This window comes from Cynocephalus volans, chromosome 1 (assembly GCF_027409185.1).
Source record: "Cynocephalus volans isolate mCynVol1 chromosome 1, mCynVol1.pri, whole genome shotgun sequence".
NCBI classification, from domain to species: domain Eukaryota; kingdom Metazoa; phylum Chordata; class Mammalia; order Dermoptera; family Cynocephalidae; genus Cynocephalus; species Cynocephalus volans.
Window position 1 is genome coordinate 159,359,320 of NC_084460.1, and position 24,610 is coordinate 159,383,929.

Sequence of the window (24,610 nt, forward strand, 5' to 3'; positions counted from 1 at the left end):
CAATTTGAGAGACTGAACACTCACCAAACCATTTTATGTTCTATTTGGTAACAAAAACTGAGCATCCTCTTTTCCTCCTTGTTAATGAGCTTTCATAAAGCTGAAGCATGAACTAATCTTTAAAGGCAGTTGAAACTTCTTTTTTCTCCCTGGGCCAAAATGTAACTAAAAATGTTGCAGATATGGTTCATCTGCTAAATATGTTACTGTTTGAAACTAGGCTATTAAAGTACATATCTGAGAGCCCTTGAGCAAATAAAAAGCCGGAGAGACAATAACACGAGATCCAGGTGCAGTAGGAACCTGTCTCAGTTTATAATCTCTCTACAGCCTTCCAGTTCTTGCTTCCAGCCTCAGTCTGTAAGTGCCTCAGAAGCCACATTGAACCTTCTTCCCTGTGGTCTTCATGCTGTTGCAGCTGTTTGCCAGCTGTTTTCCTGATAGGGGAGGCAGATGGGAGCTTGCTGGTACTTAAGTCCTGTTTTTCTCATTAAAGGCGGTTCATTATTATAACTAACGTGTGGCAAGTCAGACCACAATGGGAACAAAACTGATTGATCTTGACTCTAGCACATTTCCCCAGGAGAGAGTAGAAATGGCACCTCCCAGCAGCTGGATTAAAGTTGTTGCTTTAGCCAAGTGTCTCTACCCCTCTTCTGCAATGCATATGGTATTTGTATTTTCCAGTCTTTCCTTAACTAAGGCATACAGGTTTAGCCTTTGTTGAAATAGTTCCTATTTGGATTAAAGGAGATTAGAAATGTCCCTTTACCTTTTCAGATCTACTCTGATTCTACTATATGTTGTTTGTTTTTTATTTTTATTTATTTTTATTTTTTTTATTTTTATTTTTTTTATTTTTATGTTTTTTTTTTTAATTTTATTTTGTCGATATACATTGTAGCTGATTATTGCTCCCCATCACCAAAACCTCCCTCCCTTCTCCCTCCCCCCTCCCCCCCAACAATGTCCTTTCTGTTTGCTTGTTGTATCAACTTCAAATAATTGTGGTTGTTATATCTTCTTCCCCCCCCCTGGTTTGTGTGTGTGTGTGTGTATGTGTGTGTGTGAATTTATATATTAATTTTTAGCTCCCTCCAATAAGTGAGAACATGTGGAATTTCTCTTTCTGTGCCTGACTTGTTTCACTTAATATAATTCTCTCAAGGTCCATCCATGTTGTTGCAAATGGCAGTATTTCATTCGTTTTTATAGCTGAGTAGTATTCCATTGTGTAGATGTACCACATTTTCCGTATCCACTCATCTGATGATGGGCATTTGGGCTGGTTCCAACTCTTGGCTATTGTAAAGAGTGCTGCGATGAACATTGGGGAACAGGTATACCTTCGACTTGATGATTTCCATTCCTCTGGGTATATTCCCAACAGTGGGATGGCTGGGTCGTATGGTAGATCTATTTGCAATTGTTTAAGGAACCTCCATACCATTTTCCATAGAGGCTGCACCATTTTGCAGTCCCACCAACAATGTATGAGAGTTCCTTTTTCTCCACAGCCTCGCCAGCATTTATCGTTCATAGTCTTTTGGATTTTAGCCATCCTAACTGGGGTTAGATGGTATCTCAATGTGGTTTTGATTTGCATTTCCCGGATGCTGAGTGATGTTGAGCATTTTTTCATATGTCTGTTGGCCATTTGGATATCTTCCTTAGAGAAATGCCTACTTAGCTCTTTTGCCCATTTTTTAATTGGGTTGCTTGTTTTCTTCTTGTAAAGTTGTTTGAGTTCCTTATATATTCTGGATATTAATCCTTTGTCAGATGTATATTTTGCAAATATTTTCTCCCACTCTGTTGGTTGTCTTTTAACTCTTTTAATTGTTTCTTTTGCTGTGCAGAAGCTTTTTAGTTTGATATAATCCCATTTGTTTATTTTTCCTTTGGTTGCCCGTGCTTTTGGGGTCGTATTCATGAAGTCTGTGCCCAGTCCTATTTCCTGAAGTGTTTCTCCTATGTTTTCTTTAAGAAGTTTTATTGTCTCAGGGTGTATATTTAAATCCTTAATCCATTTTGAGTTGATTTTAGTATACGGTGAGAGGTATGGATCTAGTTTCATTCTCCTGCATATCGATATCCAGTTATCCCAGCACCACTTGCTGAAGAGGCAGTCCCTTCCCCAGTGAATAGGCTTGGTGCCTTTGTCAAAGATCAGATGGAAGTAAGTCTGTGGGTTGATTTCTGGATTCTCTATTCTATTCCATTGGTCAGTGTGTCTGTTTTTATGCCAGTACCATACTGTTTTGGTTATTATAGCTTTGTAGTATAGCTTAAAGTCAGGTAGTGTTATGCCTCCAGCTTTATTTTTTTTGCTGAGCATTGCTTTGGCTATTCGTGGTCTTTTATTGTTCCATATAAATGTCTGAATAGTTTTTTCCATTTCTGAGAAAAATGTCTTTGGAATTTTGATGGGGATTGCATTGAATTTGTATATCACTTTGGGTAGTATGGACATTTTCACTATGTTGATTCTTCCAATCCAAGAGCATGGGATATCTTTCCATCTTCTTGTATCCTCTCTAATTTCTCTCAGCAGTGGTTTGTAGTTCTCATTATAGAGATTTTTCACCTCCTTGGTTAACTCAATTCCTAAGTATTTTATTTTTTTGGTGGCTATTGTAAATGGGCAAGCTTTCTTGATTTCTCCTTCTGCATGTTCACTATTGGAGAAAAGAAATGCTACTGATTTTTGTGTGTTGATTTTGTATCCTGCTACTGTGCTGAAATCATTTATCAATTCCAACAGTTTTTTTGTAGAGGTTTTAGGCTGTTCGATATATAGGATCATGTCATCTGCAAACAGGGACAGTTTGACTTCATCTTTTCCAATCTGGATGCCCTTTATTTCCTTCTCTTCTCTGATTGCTCTGGCTAGTACTTCCAACACTATGTTGAATAGGAGTGGTGAGAGTGGGCATCCTTGTCTAGTGCCTGTTCTTAAAGGAAAAGCTTTCAGCTTTTCCCCATTCAGGATGATATTGGCTGTGGGTTTGGCATATATGGCTTTAATTATGTTGAGATACTTTCCCTCTATACCTAACTTATAGAGGGTCTTTGTCATGAATGAGTGCTGAACTTTATCAAATGCTTTTTCAGCATCTATAGAGATGATCATATGGTCCTTGTGTTTGAGTTTATTAATATGGTGTATCACATTTATTGATTTGCGTATGTTGAACCAACCTTGCATCCCTGGGATGAATCCCACTTGATCGTGATGAATAATTTTTCGTATGTGTTGCTGTATTCTGTTTGCTAGTATTTTAGTGAGGATTTTTGCATCTATATTCATCAAGGATATCGGCCTGTAGTTTTCTTTTTTGGTTATATCTTTACCTGGTTTTGGTATCAGGATGATGTTTGCTTCATAGAATGAGTTTGGGAGATTTGCGTCCGTTTCAATCTTTTGGAATAGTTTGTAAAGAATCGGTGTCAATTCCTCTTTGAATGTTTGGTAAAATTCTGCTGTGTTGTTTGTTTTTTAACAATTAAAATCTTATTTAATGACTTTTTTTTTTACTTGTAACATAATTTATTTTACATATTTTGGGAGTGTAGTATTGACTATTAATATTCATGTATAATAGGTGATGATCAAATCAATATTATTAGCATGTTCACTATGACAAATCATAATCATTCTTTGTGTCCCTCACCCAGTTTCTTCCTAAGACTTATTTTAAAGTGAGTTAGAAAAACGTCAAGGATCTACTTTTGGGAAAACCATATAAAATAGTTTAATATTTGATTATCTCATGCCATGTTATCTTTGAATTCTTAGTCACATAGAAAAAAATCATATCTTAATGCAAAACAATCCCGTGACTCTAGATTGTTAATATTCAATTTACCTTTTCCATCCCTCAGCTTAGATACCTAGATCTTGATGTTCTGCTGTCATTTATCATTTGGTATTCTGTGATTATTTGGTAAAAAGATATAAAGATGTGAAATCTGGTGATGATTTCAGGAGAGAACAAGGGAAGTAAATAAGGTGTAGGAGAGATTTGTGATGTTAGGCTTCTTGGGACTGAAGACATTGTTGCAGTAGATGTATGTCAGGAAATCGAGAGGAAGGCCCTGATTAATGTTGACTCCACAGCACATGCACAGCCATCTCAACACAGGACAACTGAGTGGTGGAAGAGAGAACAGAGACACACAGACATGGGGCTGACAGTCATAGTTTATTAATAACAGCCTGTCCCTCAGCCCACACTTGGTGCAGTAACATACCATTGCAAGAACATCTGGCTTAACAAACACTGCCATTTAACTGAAAATGGGGAATTAAAAAATTCCCAAGTCATTTTAAAAAAATAAGGCTCACTGAATATGCTTACGCCTGTTTTCACGTACCATGTGACTTGGAGCTGTTTCAGATAGGGTTAAAAATAAATAGATAAGACCAAGATGATTCACTGATATTAAGGGATCATATGAGAAAAATAATTATAGACTCATTGTCTATAATTTACATATGATTTAAAATATATCATATTAGGGAGGGAGACTCTTTTATCCCCAAGTATCTTTTGACCCAAAGTTTTTTAAAAATGAATACTCTGTCCTCGTTAGTATAGTGGTAAGTAATAAAAGAAAAATGAATACTCTAAAATGTACAGCTATGTTTAAGGAATATGCTAAATCTAAAATTAGAACACTGGAGCACTTGAACAATTGGGCTACTTCAAACTGCTAAGAATGTTCAAGCAACATCATTTTACTATAAGCCATAATTTTATAGAAACAGTGGCTGAAAACACTTCTGCCCCTTTTAAAAAATCATTTTTCTGCTTCTTTTGTCATTAGGTATATTAGTGCTTCCAGCACTTATTTTCATCTGGCCCTTGCCTTTCTGAAGAAAACTAGAAATTTCATCGTACCTAAAACATTTCAATGGACAAGTACAAATTATATGTATTCAGTGATTTAATGCAACAGTGGAACTCTAATAGATTGTATCTGTATCATATTGTATTTTAGATTCCTGTAATTAAATAATAGAAAGGCACTCCAGAAAATATGTCTACAGCTCATTTGTTTTATGTGATAATCCATAATGCAATTAATTGCTGTAGGAAGATCACTATTAATGATATAATTTGTAAAATGCATTTATGGTTTTATTGCTTTTTTTTGCTATTTGTTTTGCAGTTAAATTTGGCAATATTTTGCTTCTGCTGTACAAAGTTTTGTTTAAAATTAATGAAGAAAGTATGTTTATCTCTATATACATATATAAATTGTAAGATCATATTTACAGAAAATAGTTAACTTGTAGATACTAGAAAAATTTTAAAAATCAGATGTAAAAGCCTTGTATTTTATTTCCTTTGTAGGGAGTCAAGGGCACAAGAAAGGGGCACGAACACCCAAGGTACCAAAACAGGGTGGCATGAACTGGGCAGACCTGCTTCCTCCACCGCCAGCGCACCCTCCTCCACACAGCAACAGTGAAGAGTACAGCATGTCTGTAGATGAAAGGTAAGAGGAACCTCAGAATTGATGTTAGTGTTGGCACACGATTGCTTAAGCCCAAAGTAAGTAATTGTTAAACTAGACCACAAAGAGGAGACTGAGTACTAAGGTCCATAAACAATGTTCTCTAAATAAAAGTATTGATCAGCAGGACTTAACCATACTTGGTGCTGCCCCAGAAAAGGAACTGGTGCTTTGGAAGCTTTGGGGAACAGTTGGGGGAGAAGAGAGAGAAGAAGGCAAAAATGTCTACAAGATATTTCTAGTTTGGATTAGTAAGCAAATTGCTATGCTATTTGTTAATAAAGGAAACAGGAAAGAGTGGCAAAGAGGTAGATAGTGAGATTAGGAAAGTAAAGAAAGAAACAACAAATCATGTTACTGGAGCATCAACTTTGCTCAGTCCAGGTAAGGAGGGCAGGAGGTAGAGAATGAACAAGAGAGAGGTTAAGAAAAACACAGTTTCTATAATGCAGTACATCACTGCCATGCTAATCAACAAACACATACCCTGGAGTAAGAGAAGAGACAAAAGCATAACTGTGTTCTACATTTCGCCTTGCTTCCCACACAGCCTAGCAGAGAAGTAGAGGAGGATTTTATTGTTTAAAAGTATTGTATTTTTTCATTCACTGTCCTAAATACAAGCTAAAACTTTATTTTGGGCTCAGCTGAAGAAAAAAGTGATATATTATTATAATTTCAGAGAAAACAGTGGGTTGTATTGGACGAAATAAGTTGATCTTCAATATTTCTCGCACTGGAAGAATTTTCAAGAGTAATTTTTCTCAAAGCTTAGAAGCTTATTCTCGGGTCATCTGTAACATCATTTTTGAGTCTTCTTTTTGAGAACATGTTGAATTGGAGGGACAGAATACATCAAATACATGTGGAATACCCAATGTCAAACTATGTTAAGTGGATTTCTTTATTGCATGACTCATCAGACTATATAATATGCTAACATAAATTTCAGTCCCTCAGAGAAAGATAATACATGTAGTAATTCACAAACTTTTGAGACAGTGAACTGTTTTTTAAAGAAAGAATACCTCCTTAACATGACCCAGAATATTCAGATTTGAAAAACAATTCAAAGATGACATTCCACTTACTACACAGATAGTTTATTTGAATAAAATGAAGGAAATCTACATGTCCTTATAATTTCTTTTAGCTATGACCAAGAAATGCCATGTCCTGTACCACCAGCAAGGATGTATTTGCAGCAAGATGAATTAGAAGAGGAAGAAGATGAACGAGGCCCCACTCCCCCTGTGCGGGGAGCAGCTTCTTCTCCAGCTGCTGTATCCTACAGCCATCAGTCCACGGCCACTCTGACCCCCTCCCCGCAGGAAGAACTCCAGCCCATGTTACAGGATTGCCCAGAGGAGATTGGCCACATGCAGCACCAACCCGACAGGAGGTGTGTTCTCACTACCCTTCTTTGCTGACAAATGAGATAATTTCTACTCCTCAGTGGCTGTTATTGAATGCTATCCCATGAAGTAATTTTCATGTCACATGAGCCTTTTCTTGCAGTATCTTCCCACAGTAAGCCCAGGTAATTAATATCTCAAGTGATATTGTTGACCATTGCATTAGATTAATTGATCCTAGTGAACTTGCAACCATAAAATAATGTGCATTAACACTAACTTATGATAATTGCATGCATAAACACATGGAGATCATGTATATGGTTACAATCCGGTAACATGTTATTGATGGTGGGTGTTTTTGTACTGTAGTTTTCCTTATGCGTGGGTAAGTCACTTCTTTGGTCTGCAGAAAATAGATTTTCTCCTGTATTTTTAAATTAAGTCCAAATAATGATTTGTTTTCTCATAGCTGTAATTAAACAGAAGAATGAGTTTGATATGATCGTTTAGTGTTGACCTTAGATACCTTTATTTTGGTTTAGATATATAGGTTGGAGTTCTTTTCTCCAGGTCACTAAATAATTTGTGTGTGTCTGCTTAGATATTTTTAACCTGAGCATCACCACTCAACATTTTTTGTTGTGTATGACTTTACTTGTCATTTCTACCACATAAAAGCTATTACTACATGATGTTAGCTTTTCTCTCATTGTTGATGATATTGTTGGTACTATTTTATTGCCCTTGACACATTATATTATATATATATTACTTTTTGTATTCCTAATATAATTTGAAACTGAGTATATTATTTGCCACGGATGATTTTCCTTTCATGTTCTTGAATGAATAACAAATTCTGGTTTATGCTGCTAGAATTTTGCAATGTTTATTAACTATTCCATCTTTAAGAGGTTATTACCAAATTCAAATCATATACTCTGTAAAAAGAAGGAAATAGTTAAACCTTCTTTGATATGTCAAGGGGGACATTTGATTGCCATTCATTTAAATGTAATATTCTTAACCCATGAAACTTTATGAAGATTGGGAACAAATAAGGCATCTCTTTTCCCTTTTAAGGTCACAGATCATGTCCGCTACTCTTATTGGAAGCAAATGAGAGACTGATAGAGATTGTGCAACTCTGAAATATCTTAGCATTCTTCCTTTGTTCTCTCAAATCACCTATTTCCTCTCCAGTCCTGTCTGTGTTACCAGGGGTGCCCAATAACTTCTTCCCGGGCAGCCTTCTCCTTTGTCTCCCTTATGCCATCCTTTCCACCTTCCTCAAAACCAAAAATTGGTTTCCTTTTATTTCTCATGACTTTATGGTCTCTTCCTCTTCATTCAATCCTTCTTTCTTTTCACCGTTAACTCTACTACTTTTAAACTTTTCCTTTCCTTGACCTCCCCTTCTAGTTCATGTCATTCTGCTGCTGCTTAGTGATATTTAACTACTTCTGTCTTCCCAAGTCCTGCTCACACCTCAGCACACTGCAGCCTGCCTTATCCCAGTGCTTTCATCAGTCTGCTGAAAGCAACCTTCTAATGGTCATCTCTGAAAGCTTCTAAGTCTTCATCATACGTAAGGTTTCCATAACGATGGGAATTTTATAAATTGTTATGAGAATCAAATAGATCATGTATGTCAAATATCTGAAGCAGGGTCAGTATTCAACAAATTTTAATTTCCTACTGTCTTTACACTTACACTCTCACCCCATTGCTTGCTTCAACTATTACTTATATTCTGATAAGTCTCAAATTTATTTAGCCAGCCCAGACCTTTTTCTTGAGTGCCACAATGTTTTCACTTGGCCGTCTCCACATGTCCAAATCCAAATTCTTCATCTGTGCACTTGACTTTTTAAGCTTGCTCTTTCTCCTTCTTGGATGGCTTTCTTGTTTAGAACTATCAACCATTATTTATTTGACCAATGTATTAAAAATAAAATAGCCAAGAAACGAGGCAAAATCAAAAAACATACCTTTGTCGTTTTGAAATCAGCTTAATTTTCCTACTGTTTAATTTCTTTTATTGTTTTTCTACCATACCTTAAAATAATTTTTCACCAAGTCCCTTCAATTCTAACTTCAAAATACCTCTTGGCTTTGTTTCTTTGTTTCCATTCCTGTAGCTGCTATGGCACACTGTCAGTCCCTACCCCTTGACAAAGTGCCATATCCTTGAACCAATTGCCACTTTTATCTTCTCTCCCTTTTTCTGTCCACTCTCACGTTATCATTCTTTGCACACAGCAAGTCTAGTAATGTTTTCCCACATTCAGAGCCAGTCTTACGGTTTAGCCCAGTATTCGGAGCCTTTTACAACCCTTTCCCCTCTATTTACCTTTCCCTCTCAAACCCTTCACACACCCTCTTTTCTTAGCAGGCTGCTTGAAATTTCCTGAATTTGTCCTGAATTCACCACATCCAGGTCTTGCACATGCTGTTTTTTGATTGCCTGACAAGCTCTCTCATCTTTCCAAGACCTGCTCAAATGACACTCCCTCTGTGAAGCTTTCCTCTGGTTGCCTAACAAAAATCAACTGTCCTTCTCAGTTACTCTTCATCAGGGTCTATACACATCTCTGCAACCACACTGTCAGTTCTTATGTTGCATTAGCATTTGCTGTTTGTATCTCTTTTGCCACACTTAAATTAAAGCTCTTTGAGGGCAGAGCTTATGTCTTACTCACGTCTTTGAGTTCCACAGAGCTTTCTTCAGAAAGTATTTGATGAATGGAATCTCATACTGCAGGAGAATTTGGAGTTGATCTACTCCTATTGTTTTAGGATAATGAATACTTGTATGAACTACAGGTGGACATACATAATTGGGAAATGCAAAAGAACCCACACTTATAATCATTCTAACTGTATTCAGACTTTTTGAAAGGTATGATTTCCAGTCTGTAACGGTATAAGAATTTTATTTCCAAAATCATTGCTGGAAATAACACTGGACACTAATGAAAAGTAGATGAAAACTCATTAAAAAAAAAAAAACCCTCTTAGTGCTTTTCTATGATGAATGTATATTCTATACATTTACTATGGAAATTTTTGAAAATACAGATAAACAAAATGAAAATATTAAATTATAATGATGTATGTAGTCAGAAACAGCTACTCAGTAAAGATCCTTCCAACCTTCTGTCCTTACATGTACTCACATTGCTTTGGGTATGCCAATATTATTTTGTTAAATACTCTTGTCACTGAACAGTGTATTTTTCTATGTTGATGATTTTTTATTTAGACACTGTGTAAAATGTGTACTGTCATTCATTTAACCAGTTCCCTAATGTTGGGCATTTAAATTGTGTCTACCTTTTTGATACTATAAATGATAATGATTCCCATCTTAGTGAAGTCCTTGAATGAAACCTCTTCTCAATCCTTGACCTGTTCGAATGCCTGCCCTATCAATAGATGACTTCTCTGTCTTATCATCCTGACACTTCCCTAATGGTGCACTCCTTAGAGACTGATAGGTATTTCTCTATAGATCTCATTCTAGAGTTTCAGACCCATATACCCACTTACTTGTTCCTGCAGTTTTACTGCCTAAATATCACTATGAGTGATATACATGTCTCCAGCCATAAATGCACTTCCCTGGATCCGACAGCCATTTTCTCTCACCTGCATTACAATAATGCTCCATCCACTAAGTGAGCTTGTTGCCTTTAGCCTTGCCCCTTCTTCAATCTAATCTCATGCTGCAGACTGTGCAGAGGGATTTTCCTAAAATGCAATGCTGATCAAGTATCTCCACTGCTTAAAATCTCTCAATGGCTTCCCATTTCCCTTAAAATAAAGAGATTCCTTAATGTAGCAATCAAGGCCCTTTGTGATCTGACCCCTGTGTGCCTTCCCATCCTTACTCACTGCCACTCCCCGTCACTGTCTGTATTGTCTTCACTCTGAGTTTCCTCCAATTCCTGGAAGGAACACAGTTCTTGTTCACCTCAAGATCTTTGCTTGTGCCATGCATCTTCCTGGAACACCACTTTCCACTCTCCTTTTGGAGCTAACACCCACGTATCCTTTAGATTCGAGATTAAGTGGCAGATCCTCCTCACAGAATCTTTCCCTTATGTCTCAACTTGGAATAGGAGCCAATTCTGTGTCTTCCCACAACACTCTCTGCATCCTCTGTCATGGTGCTTACTTAATACTGCATTACCATTGCATACTTATTGTTTGTCTCCTCCACTGGACTACAAATCGCTGCAGACAAGGACTATATCTATTTTATTTAGCTGAATTCCTAACATAGTGCCTGAGTTCCTGTCTCTATTCCTAACAAACTACTCCCCAAACTTAGTGGCCTAAAACACCATTTTATTTTATTCACAATCCCCACAGGTCAATTCTGAAAGAATTCCCCACATGGTTTTAGCTGGGTTGTTGGGATTATAAGATCACCTTGCAAGTTAGTTCCTGCACACATGTGTCTGATATCTCAGTGCTCCTCAGTCTCTGCTTTCTCTTGGGGTCTCATTCTCCAGGGTCTCACTACATATCCCAGGCTTCACATAACATGGGGTCTCAGGGTAGTGGCACTTCTTACATGGCAGCTGGGTTCCAAGAAGGCAGGAAGAGGAGGTTGCCAGGCCACTTAAGAACACACTCAGAACTGGGACACAGTCTTAGTCTGGCCACATTCTAATAATCAGAACAGTCACGGGGTCCATCCAGATTCAACAGTGTGGAACTCAGTTCCTTCTTTTAATGCGATAGTGGCAAGTTCTCTTGTCCAAAGAGCATTTGCAATGGGAGAGATTGTTATGAACATTTTGCAAAATACAGTCTGCCATGGCCAGATATGTAAGTAGCTTGTATTAAGTATGTATGCCTTAAAATTGAATCCCAGGGCTGGTTGGTTAGCTCTGTTGGTCAGACTGCAGCCTTATAACCCCAAGATCATGGGTTCGGATCCCCATACTGGCCAGCTGCATTAAAACCCCAAAACCAGAAAACAAAATTGAATCCTGGACTGGTCGGTTAGCTCAGCTAGTTATAGCATGGTGATGATAACACCAAGGTCCAAGGTACAGAGTTTGGTCCCTCTACCGGCCAGCCACCAAAAAAAAAAAAAAAAATTGAATACTTTCATGTCTAAGCCCTTATTGCCTGTGGTCTCTTTGGTCTTAAAATCTAGCAGAGCACCATAGAAGGTGTGCAGTAAATCTTTAAATACTAAATACATTTATTACTTTTGTGTTGATTGATTAGGGGAATATATAAATAGTGTGATATATTAATAAAAAATTACAAACTATAACACTAGTATTAATTAAACAATAAAGACTTGCAGTATTATGAATATTGCAACTTCGGCATGCAAATAAACTTCTAGGATATTCTATTTTTGTCTAAAATGATATAAACTAGGTCACCAATGTAAAAGGAATCTTTCTCCATTTTTTTAAAGACAATAACTATAAAAATTATATAGTTAAACTTATTCACATATATTGTTTCAAAAAGTGTCTAGTATTACTGAGTTACTGCAGTTGACATTTAGTAAAAATCTCTTGGAAAGTAAAACTGGGGCCGGCCCATGGTTCACTTGGGAGAGTGTGGTGCTGATAACACCAAGGCCATGGGTTCGAATCCCTATATAGGGATGGCCGGTTAGTTCACTTGGAGAGTGTGGTGCTGACAACACCAAGTCAAGGGTTAAGATCCCCTTACCAGACATCTTTAAAAAAAAAAAAAAAAGGAAAACTGATTTTCATGTATGGAATAGGAAATTTACTGATATTTTATTAATGTAGACAGACTGAATATAAAATAGTTGGAAGAAAAAGAAAGTAAAATGGCAAAAGAAAATTAAATATATTGTCTATTTACAAACTGGGTAATAGTTCATTATACAAAGAATTGAATCTACCAATGTTAGGAAAAAAATCTTAAAGTTATGCATTTTCACCCTTTTGGCTAGTAAATTCTATGTGGTGAACTGTATAAACACCTGCTTTATAAATTAATGGCATCATTCTGTTTTTCTCTTGAACGTATTTATGAAGGCATCATTTTTGCAGGAGCCTAGAGTATTGTGAATCACAGTCATATACTTGTACATTATTTCAGAAGGCACTGAAACGCCTCAAGGGGAGAAGTCTAGAGAGCTGAGGTTCATTTGCGACAAGTCCAACTTGAGTGCAGCATCTTAAAATAGCTTTTTGTTTTCAAATAAAATATATTACATGTTTCAAACAGTACATGTTTATCACACATTCCCTGGGCTTGCCTTATTTACCGATGGTTTGAATAAATGTTTCTCTCTTTCCTCAGCATTTGAACATGGTGGTAGTAGTTAAAAGCCAGTTAACATGAAGATATTTTTGCTCTACAGAATGCGAATTATCCAAACACAATAATGCTGGCATCCTTTCATAGTGAAAGGAATTCTACAGCCCCTTAGTGGTGGTCAAAATAGTCCCCTTTGTGCTAAGAAGTTTTACATGTCTTAAAAGAAATAAAGTTTCTTGTGGTATTTTGGGTATGCATGCTGACAAAGGCTGTAAATTAACTTTTAAGTGTGGTATTTTATGGCATTCCAAATTAAACTGATTTTCTTCCTATGTGTATAACACACTCCATGTTGAAACAATTATCCATTTTAATCTCTTAAATAACTTCAGCATTGGAACATTTTTTCATATTTCTTCTAGTGCCACACACAGCATACTAAAAACCACCCAGAAATGAAAAAGTCTGCATTATATTAATGAACTTTGCGTGTGTGTATTTATAATAATATATACTTACACGTGTGTGTGTATACACATAATTCTTCAATGTAATGGTATTCTTCATTTCTTGGGTTTTTAATACATCTGTATTTGGCACAAATCTCTCTTAACATATATAAACACACACATACATGTAATAATGTATATTTACGTATATGCATGTGTGTATTTGTATATAATAATAGCATTCCTAGAAAGAAAGTCATGACCTTGGAAATAAAATTTGGGTTCAAATTCTGTGTTTCATACATACTAGCTGTGGGAATTTTGGCAACATCCTTAGAATTTCAATATCATCATCTGTAAAATGGTAATTAAAAAGTAACTCAGAAAGTTGTTGTGAGAATTAAATGAATCAACATTGTGAAATATGCTTAGCTACAAAATAAGTGCTCAGTAAACAATGAGTTAATTGTTGTGTTTTCATAATCATTTATTTGTAATATTTTTTATTTGCATTAATAAAGCAGGTTTATTGAAGTGTCTCAATTCATTGGGATAATAAGCAGAAAATGTTTTTCTTCAGAGAACTGACATGCCACCCTTAAAACTGTGCTATGTTGAACTTACTTTTTCCTCTTTACAATAGAGATCTTGATCAGATGCTATGTGCTATTGACCTTAGCTAGATATTGACAATATCCTACATGGTTTTATTTGTTTGCTTGCTTTTAATTTAAGACCAGTTCCGTTAATTTTAAAACTCAGACATCCTTTGCAAAATGCACCTGTCTGTGGCTGTGGCAGCATGGGTTAAGGGGCATGTTCTGCTTTTAACCACCTCTCTCCTCCTGACACATGCAGGTGCTAAGGCAGGGAAGAGAATAAAAAGAGGGCAAACCAGACGAAGATCCAGTCTTCTCCATTGTTAGCCCTAACGACTATTGTATTTCATCTTACTCTATGAGTATCGTAATGGTGGTGGGGAAGGGACGCTGGCACTAGCTTACCCCACTAATGAAGGCCTCAATCCTGTGCCTCAGTGCATTGTCTCTAGGCATTTGTAGTTCTTGAATGATTTAGCCAAAACCTCAGATGGACTACCAATCGGTGGCATTCATGCCATATCTCTCCTAGTTTCCCGAACCATGGGGATCACCAGATGACACTAGATCCTAATCTCAGACACTCTCCAACACACCCAGTGCTCAGGTTGGCAGGCTTGTGTAGAATCGATCCTCTTTACGTCTCTGGAGTGCAGAATTTGATGAGGTGTTGTCCTGATCCTTCCACCTGATGTTCCCCTATTATGTCATCCCTTCAGCCTTGCTTAAAGAGCACTGGGACCGTTGCTGACAGTCCTCCAGCTAGAAATCACCATATGTCTTTCTTTTCTGCAAGCACTCTCCTAATTTGGGAGTTATTCTCTTGGCATTCTCCTCCTTTGGGAATAATTTCTTTCCACTAACGTGCAAGTACCCTCTACCCTGTCAGTCATCTTACATTCACTGTGGGTGATGGTGTTGGGTGGTGTTAGTGGAAGAAGTATATTTAAGCATATCTAAGTATTTTAGACTCTCCAAGTCTGTGGAGAGCTGGCTGAAACCAGTTATTGGGAACTTTGTGATCTTAGATTGTGGGACACTACTTCATTTTTATCCTCAACTTTGGTCTTTAACTAATTCCATCAAAAACAAAGCAAAAAAACCAAAAAACCTTTGAGCATTTTGTTAAACAGAGAAAGAATAACAGTAAAAGTCATAGAATTTAAAATGGCTAATAATCTTTAGTGAAACTCATAAGTGAATAAATTAGAAAAAAAAAGTCTCTTGGCTCCCATAGTCTTTTTTAAATAGAATAAAATCTAAAGGAAATTGAGTCATATGATGAATCTGTATTTTTTTTTTAATTGTATGAATTCTTCTCTTTGGGAGGGAAAAAGTAAATTCCACTCTTTATAGTCAAGATGAATGACTTTCTTTGCTTGAAATAGTGGTAGTGGCAATGAAGGAAAAGAAAAGAAACATGTTTATGGAGCAAACTGTTTCAGAACCAATGTCTGTTGCCTTTAGTAATAGTATAATATTCAAAACTCTGGGCTGGCCGGTTAGCTCACTTGGGAGAGCATGGTGCTGATAACACCAGGGTGAAGGGTTTAGATCCTGTATATGCTAGCTACCAAATCATAATCATAATCATAATCAAAACTCTTTAGCACAAATACATAGGCATATGTTCCCAAAGTATTACTTCCCCCTTTTTAACTGAACATAATCCAAATGATAAAACATAAGAAGACTTACAGATAGCTGAGTATATTTCTATTAAACCGGAATCAAAAGGTAGCCCAGGAGAGCCTCTGGTTGTGAGGTACAATTCGAATTAACATCAAACTTAGACATACTCCAGTTGTTTCTCCTGAATAAATTAGCTCAACAGAAGAAAAGATCATATCATTGTAGTTGCAAATGTCTTGCTTAATTTGTCCTGTTGTGTCTTAAATAATGAGCTGAGCCGTACCTGTTTATTCGCCTTCGTGCAGACGGCAGCCCGTGAGTCCTCCTGCGCCCCCGCGCCCCATCTCCCCGCCACACACCTACGGCTACATTTCCGGGCCCCTGGTCTCAGATATGGACACGGATGCGCCCGAAGAGGAAGAGGACGAAGCCGACATGGAAGTAGCCAAGATGCAAACCAGAAGGCTTTTGTTACGCGGGCTTGAGCAGACCCCTGCCTCCAGCGTCGGCGACCTCGAGAGCTCTGTCACTGGTTCCATGATCAATGGCTGGGGCTCAGCCTCAGAGGAGGACAACATCTCCAGCGGGCGCTCCAGCGTTAGTTCTTCTGACGGCTCCTTTTTCACTGATGCTGATTTTGCGCAGGCCGTCGCGGCCGCGGCAGAGTATGCTGGTCTGAAAGTGGCACGTCGTCAAATGCAGGATGCCGCTGCTGGTAAGTCACGCTCTGTCACCCAGCTGGAAAAGAAAACTCCATGTGGGGCCGAGCCCGTGGCGCACTTGGGAGAGTGCTGCGCTGGGAGCGCAGCGACGCTCCCACCGCGGGTTCGGATCCTATATGGGAATGGCCGGTGCACTCACTGGCTGAGTGCCGGTCACGAAAAGGACAAAAAAAAAAAAAAAAAAGAAAGAAAGAAAAGAAAAAACTCCATGTGGATAGGATAATCACTGATTATCTCCTGGGATCTTGTGTCCTGCATAAAATGCAACGGTTCTTACTGTCTTTTTTGTTGTCGTTGCCTAAGGAAACCAGTTCCAAGAATATGACTTAGTAGGACTATACCCTTTCTTTTTTTATTTTTTCTGATAAGACTTTTTAAGTCATGTTTTATTTTTATTGAATGAATCCTATGTAATGTGAGTCATAGGAAGCTACCTGGGAAGTCCTAAATTTTAGGATGGTGATAACAAATATATGTGAGCATATACATTTGACCCAAATTGGTATAATTTCGTTAAGGTATGCATATAGTCAATTAAATAAAGTTTGTATTATTGAATGTATATTATAACATTTTTTAATGTAGATAACAACAATAGGTTTGTTGTGCTAATTCCCTTACCACATTTAATTAGAAATTTTCTAGGAGAAATAGATAAATCTTCAGGTGGGACTTTAAACCATTGGAAAATGAGCTATTTCTCCTTAACCCTCATTTTCTTCATGTCCTCTCAAATTAGAATATTAATTTAATTGAGAAAATATAAAGATATTTGTATTATGCATAGATTTTTCAAGCATAAATGTTTCACACTTTTAATCTAATAATTGGGAGCGTGAATTAATCCAAATGCTTATTATATTTTTTTGTATTTTCCTTTGGCATTGCCAGTAGCTCATTTTTAATGAACATACATATTTATTCTTGTGTTTTAACTTATTTTTACTTATCTCCTCCTTCTCCCAACCTTTTTTAAAAAGTAAATAGTATGAGAAAGAAAAGAATTTAAATTTAAAACATATTTATCACATGATTTTCATTTGTGTAGGATGAATATATGGGTGTGTATATATAGATACATACACACATTTATGTACATATTGTGTGCGTGTGTGTGTGTGTATTTCTGGTAGCCAAGAAAATACAAATAGAAAAGTAAAATAATGTGATCAGAAAGAAAGAGATACATTTCAAAGAAGGAAAAAAACCATCACAACAAATCGATAATTGGTATATATTTTTTAAAGTTTTTCTTCATTGTGTAATGTATCACATTGGCAGTTTTGCATGTTCTCTTCAGATATTAGGTTACTGATTACTTTTGATCAGTGTAGAATATACTCAAGGAAAATTTAACTCATATCATAAAATCATCTCTATGTATTATTTATCAAGAATGTGTTGTAGGAAAAAGATGTTTAATCTCCCTCAACTTATTATTGTAGAATGTATATTTATTTTAGCCAGGCCTATATTTTATGAAATTCAACCAAATATCTTTTTTTCCCCCAGTAGCTGCTGAATGTAATAAAATATGCAAACGTAATTATCTTTCTTAATAAATAAATAACATCTAACTTTACATGTAGCTTTTGTTTCTCCTTATTTTTTCATCCTCTGTTAAAAAAAAAAGTAAGTAAGTGAAATTAAGTATCTCAAGCCACTGCTTTCACTTTGCATTAAGGGTGTTTTTCAGTTCATTAAACCAAAGAAACATAGAAATAACATTGAAAATTCGTCTGTAAACAACCTTATGCCTCAGGGTCTATGGCCTTATGGATGGCCTCACACAATAGAATGAATAATGGGTTCAGTCTCAGCTCTAATTCTCTGTTTTCATGGATATATAACTTTAATTGTAATAGTTCCCATCATAGCTAAAGAGAGTTTTGTTTAATATTTTATTGTATTATAATATAGTGGCAATTCTAGTTCTTGTTTGGCTCATAATTACAATGAACTAAACTTACATTGGCCTCCTTCTGCATATTACAATGCTCTTTTCAGGAAATGGTTTTGCTGATCATGTGACTTGAAGTTAATATGAATGAATAATCCAATCACATTGCTTTTCACTTAGCTACATTAACATCTATTATTTAATACGCTGACATTAGCATTTTAAATAGGTTGATTTCAGTATATGTGGCTTCTCCTTAGCCAAAAGACGTGCTGTCTAAGTCTGTTTGAAGTTTTTTGTGGTACAGTAGAAAGTTCTGGATTTGGGACTGAAATACCCAGAAACCAAAATAGTGAAGGTTAAGGCCAATAGCTCTCTATTGCTGTTGGATTAAATGTGTTGTACCTGCTACAACCAGAGAATTTGAGAGCTCAGAAATGCACCATGTCTTATTAGTAAATTCAGTTTCCACTGGTACGTGGGATTATTGCCCATCCAAAAACAAACAACCGAAAACTCCCTCTGTCACCACTAAAAACCAGAACTCTTGGAAGTGTCACCTTCAGTATCAGAACTAGCAAATATCTTGAGATAGAAAAGGGGTGTAAGTAATTTTTGGCAAAATTACTAAATATGTGAGCTAGATCAATTTCAGACCACTTGGAGGGAAAATACCAGAGATTGTATTAAAATATTAGGAGTCTGCCTTTGAAGACTGTTATGAATATATATGCATATATAATTTAAATAAGCATGTAATTTGTACTGCTAATTCTTAGAACATGAATTTCACAAGGACTTTGGTTCTTCCTCTTGAGAAAACAAATGTTGAATATATTATACAAAAAATTATTCAATATTTTTTTCAAGAATAACATTTTATTGAAGCTAGTTGAAAAAATAATCAGAATGTTTTTTCTTGAATAAACAGGTATTATGAACTTTAATGCAATCAAAGTACTATGACTTAAAAAAAGAAAAAAGCCTGAAAATGCTTTTAGAATATTCTCTCCAGTGGTTAGTACAGAGTGACAAAAAGCTTATAATTTGCTGGAAGAGTTTATTTAAGTTTTTTTGTTGTTTTGTTTTGTTTTTTAAGTTAGGGATGTTTCTAGCATTCATGTTTTGTTTTAGTTGTTCCTGTGGTAATTAAAGTTCATTGATGAGTTTGGCTCTGATCATTTTTTCCTCAGGCCGCCGACATTTTCATGCTTCTCAGTGCCCTAGGCCCACAAGTCCTGTGTCTACAGACAGCAACATGAGTGCTGCAGTAATGCAGAAAGCCAGACCTGCCAAGAGACAAAAACACCAGCCAGGACATCTGCGCAGAGAAGCCTACACAGATGGTAAGTCCATTGAAACGGACGGAAACATCTATGAATCTAGCCTGTTTACCCTGCCTCTCTAGGACTAGAAAATGCATTCACTGACATTAGAAATTACATTAAAAATTCATTACCAGTATGTTTCCCATTACTTATAGGAGTGGCCTACTTCCATATCTTGTCAAGCATCTCTAGTCCTTGTGGTTTTCTAATAAACTGGTTATTTAAGAAACTAAAATAATGCATACCTTCAATGTTTTCGAAAGGTTCTTCTATAGTTTCAAACAAATGGACATTACTATAATTGAAGTAATGACACAAGATTAATTTAATCTTCGTCAGATTCAGTGATAATTCCTCCAACGTGTTCTCATGGTTTCATCGTTTTTTTTTTTTGTTTTTTTTTTAACAATTTTGCATTTAAATAGAAGCTGTAAACTTGTTCGAATATTAATTCTAACTATAGTGATATCACAAACAGTTATTTGTGCACCAAAAGGCAAATAAAATCACCTTCTACGTGCCTTTACATACAATACAGACGCTCACTGGCGAGGTAGCGGTTATACTCTGAAGGGAGCATGAGAAGATAGTGCAAACATCGTGATGTTGTCTAGCGAAAGCCTTTAATGAAAGTGCCTCAGGTGGCCCAGCATTTATTAAACTGCCACCTTCTTCTCATTTTTTAAAACAACCCCAAGGGCTTTGTTGGAAATTCATGTAGGATAAATTCTCTCAGACTCACCCATCTTGTCAAGTTGGCTAAATTTGCTAAAGGGGTGGGGGAAGAACAGTGTCACCAGCATAGTTTCCCCACCTCCTGGTCCTCTGCAACCACAATCTGATTAGGACTTTCATTACCAGTCAGCAATTTTTCAAAAAGGCCATCATTTGCCATTATCATATGAAAGCCTAATATTATAGATCCTTATCCAAGGTTACAAGGAGGGTTTTCTGAGGTACTTCTCCCTGTGATTCCTGCCACTTGACAGAAAAATTTAATACAAAGCTCACAGCAGGATGAGCACAAGTAATTTTGCAATGAGTGGCTGTCCATGCTATTATCTGTCCTTTATTCTGAGTATTTTCTCTTACTAGCATCTATCTGATATTAGACTACATTAAATACTGGCATGACACAACGCACCTGGGCCTTCTGGCTCCTGCCCAGGACTCTTTAGTCAGTGAAACTGAGCTGTCAGAATGTTATCTGATTCTGAAAGGTTATTACAGTGGCTTTGTGCATGTTTGCTTCTGAGAAGGAACAAACACTAGGTATAAATCCCCAAACTCTACTGGCAATTTTACATTTATGGGACCCCTGTAATGGCATTTTACAAGTTTTATAGCTGTTTTATCAATTTTTATTATCTAGAAGAGAGTGCTGCTAACTGGAAAACTGGCCAAACATCAAGCCTGAATCTAAACACATCTAGATTGAATGCATAAGGGAGAAAATCTGGCCTAAAGCTTTGTGCAGATCTCTCCACCTCTTATTTATATTTGTTTGGAGGGGAGTCTGGTATTGAGTGATGCTTTAAAAAAAGTTTTAAATAATGTAATCATGCCAAGTTAAAGAATAATAGCATCACAGTTGTACATTACACTCTGCTTGAAAATTGTTATCTGTATTTATTGTTCGGTATTCTGCAGTACTTATTTCATTGTGTTTAATAATTAAATATAAATTCTAACTAATCCCTGAATAATGACTATTAAATTGAATGATGAAGCACCACCCGAGTTTTTTTTTTAAAGTTAATTTCAGAAATACCAAAGAAATATATTGAAATATTTGTAAAGCCAAAAAGTTAATCTGAAATATTATTTGGACTTCTAATTGCTCATTTTGCAAAATTAATTATGCAAAGTTATCATAGTACATACTGCAACACAGAAGCCAATAATTATCTTCTCTAAGCCCCCAAAATAAAAAAAAGATGGAGACATGGTTAAAGCTATTTTTAAATTATAGCTTTAACTTCTGTTGAAGAACAGAAGTTAATGGAGCATTAATCCATCTTCAAGTTATGTTTATTGTACTTACAAGTGTTGAATTTAATTCTGTATGCTTATTGTTTAATAAAATAAGAAAGTAACAAAGTTATACATTATTGTATACATATCCACAATGCATATTACCCAATTAAAATCATATAAATGCAGATATTTCTTAATGCACTAAATAAAAGAAAAGCATATTGTATTAGTCCTTTTCTGTTGCTTATAACAAAATACCTGGATAGTTTGTAAGAAAACAAAATTTATTGCTTATAGTTTCAGAGGCTGGGAAGACCAAAGTCCAAGGAACACATCTGGTGAGGTGACTCTACAGCAATGCAGTATGGCACATGGCAAGAATGACAGAGCAGAGAGAGAGAGCTAACTCCTCCTCCTCCTTTTAAAGCCCTCAGAACCATGCCCATGACCACCATTAAACCATCAATGGTTAATCCATTTACTTGGGCATGGTCCTCACAATCTAGTCATCTTTTCAGGACCCCACCTTTCAACTACCACAATAGGATTTCCCACCCTCTTGACACTGTCACAGTGGGACTCAATCCTCAGTGAGTTTGGGGGGACATCCAGTCTACGGCACATATACTCTTGATAGCAGTAGTTATGACATAGAGACAAAAGCCATTTTCTCAGAAATTATTTCTCAAATTTACACTTCACTTTTTGAAAAATTATTCACAGACCATTTCATGAAGAAGCTCAATGGCAGACACAACTTTTACAATTTATTAAAAAAGAAAAGGGAAAGGAAAAAAGAATTTAAAGAGCTACAAATTGTTAAAATACAAATTAAACCTATTAGTAAGACATGGGGGATTTTGTGGGGTTTTTTTTTTCTTTTTAATAAATGAAATACATTAACTATGATGGATAAGTTGGATTATGGTCAATTGACTTATGGGAACTATGCTCAGAATATGGTATATCAGTCTTGAATTTGCAGCGTCTTTGCTTTGTAAATTTTGTTTAAGTTATGAATTTCTTTTGCAGAATTTTTGCAAGCTATGTAGAGAGGGATAAAGAGTAGCTGTGTCTGAACTAATAAAGAGTAATTTGGGGTGATCCTTGTCAGCCCCTGTATTAGTTTGCTAGGGCTGCTGTAACAGACTACCAAAGAGAAAATGGCTTATTAGAAATTAATCTCCTTGGCTTACAGATGGCTGTCTTCTCTCTATGTCTTCACATGGTCTTTCCTCAGTGTGTACAATCTCCTCTTCTTAAATAGACTTTAGTAATATTGGATTAGGGCCAACCCTAGAGACCTCCATTTTAACTTAATTATCTCTTTAAAGACTCCAAAAACAGTCACATTCTGAGGTATTAGGGGTTAGGACTTCAACATATGAATTTTGGTGGACACATTCAGCTCATAACATCTTATGGGCTCCTAACGCATGGCATTGTAGTCATACCTTACTCTGTTGATGAGTTTAAGGCCTCATAAACACCCAGGTAGTACTTCATGCAAAGCCAAGTGCTTCATGCTATAGTCGCACCGACAGACAGTATCTAATTTTTTATTTATTTCATATTTGTCGCTTACAAGTTTAACCCAGATGAAGGGTAGGATTAAAATATATGAATATTTATCAGTTAGAGTCTTATTGAGTTAAAGCCAAGCATAAGTGCATTTCTAGGACCTTCTAATAGATTCTTTCCACCCCCTCTTTTCAGCCTTTCGATGCATTTACATACTTGATTTAAAAATGAAACCTAAATTATTTCTCCAGCCCTACTTTTCATAAATTATAAATTCACCACCCTCTTTGGAATGATGTTATTTTGACTTGATTTATCATTAATTACCAGGTCTTGGGACTTTAAGCAGTTAAGTAAATAGAGTGCTGGATCTCTATTACAAGTTAATGCTGGCAGAATTGTCTGCATGCACATGTTTTTATGTGTTACTTTACATGCATTATACTGTTATTTGGAAAGGCTTATATAAAGAATGGGTATTTATATAATTATATAAAAAGAGTCTATACATATAAAATAGCTCCACAATCCCATTTGTTAAATCTAATTTGTACTGCTCATGGTATGAATTGGATGAAAGCACTATTTATCACTATGTAAAATACAGAATTGTTTATACGATGATAATCCCTGGTTTGACTTGGTAATTATTTTATAATACCTAAGAAAGAATTTATTTGGAAATCTTTTTATGTAAGAAAATTAAACCTGGCAGCATTTCTCTCTAATTGTTAGAGGTACAGTGACAAATATATACAAAAGTTAGAATTCTTAAAACTACCTTTGGGTTCTCTTCTCCTTTCCACCTGTGTTTTAAATAGCACCTATCTAGAACATCTGGTAACAGATTTTGTCTCAAGAGTCATATGTTCCTCAGACTTTGTATGATTTTATGATAGTGGCAGTCATCAGCTTTGATATCTGATAAGCCCAGACATTTTGTCATTTGATGGTAGTCACAGTCATCAGCTTCCTGATAACCTGTGTTTGCAATCTGGTTTAAGTTTATAGCAAGCAGATGATGCAGAAATGAGCCCACAGTCCTTCACTCCCTCTGCTTCTAGGTATGCTCTAAATTAGACTTTTCTCTTCTTGCTTGTCCCAGGTTTAGTCTGCACCTGGAACCACTGTGCCTTGGATCTCTTGGTTTTAGTCTGCTCAGTACAGTAGTCTATTTTCTAACTCTCTCTTTTTGGTTTTCTTTAATAAATAAGTAGCAGGACTGGCTGGTTAACTCACTTGGTTAGAAAGTGGTGCTGATAACACCAAGGTCAAGGGTTCAGATCCCTGTACCCCCCAGCTGCCAAAGCAAAAAACAAACAAAAATAAAA

General features: G+C 36.2%; 1 protein-coding gene across 1 annotated transcript in view; it reads left to right on the top strand.

Moving 5' to 3' along the window:
• Nucleotides 1-24,610, top strand: part of ROBO1 (roundabout guidance receptor 1) — a 474,875-nt gene that overhangs the window by 441,127 nt on the left and 9,138 nt on the right. The window contains exons 24-27 of the mRNA XM_063077793.1: nt 5,361-5,505; nt 6,677-6,925; nt 16,137-16,546; nt 19,647-19,799. Of these exons, the coding sequence (XP_062933863.1) occupies nt 5,361-5,505; nt 6,677-6,925; nt 16,137-16,546; nt 19,647-19,799 (957 nt within the window). The remainder of the gene's footprint in view (nt 1-5,360; nt 5,506-6,676; nt 6,926-16,136; nt 16,547-19,646; nt 19,800-24,610) is intronic.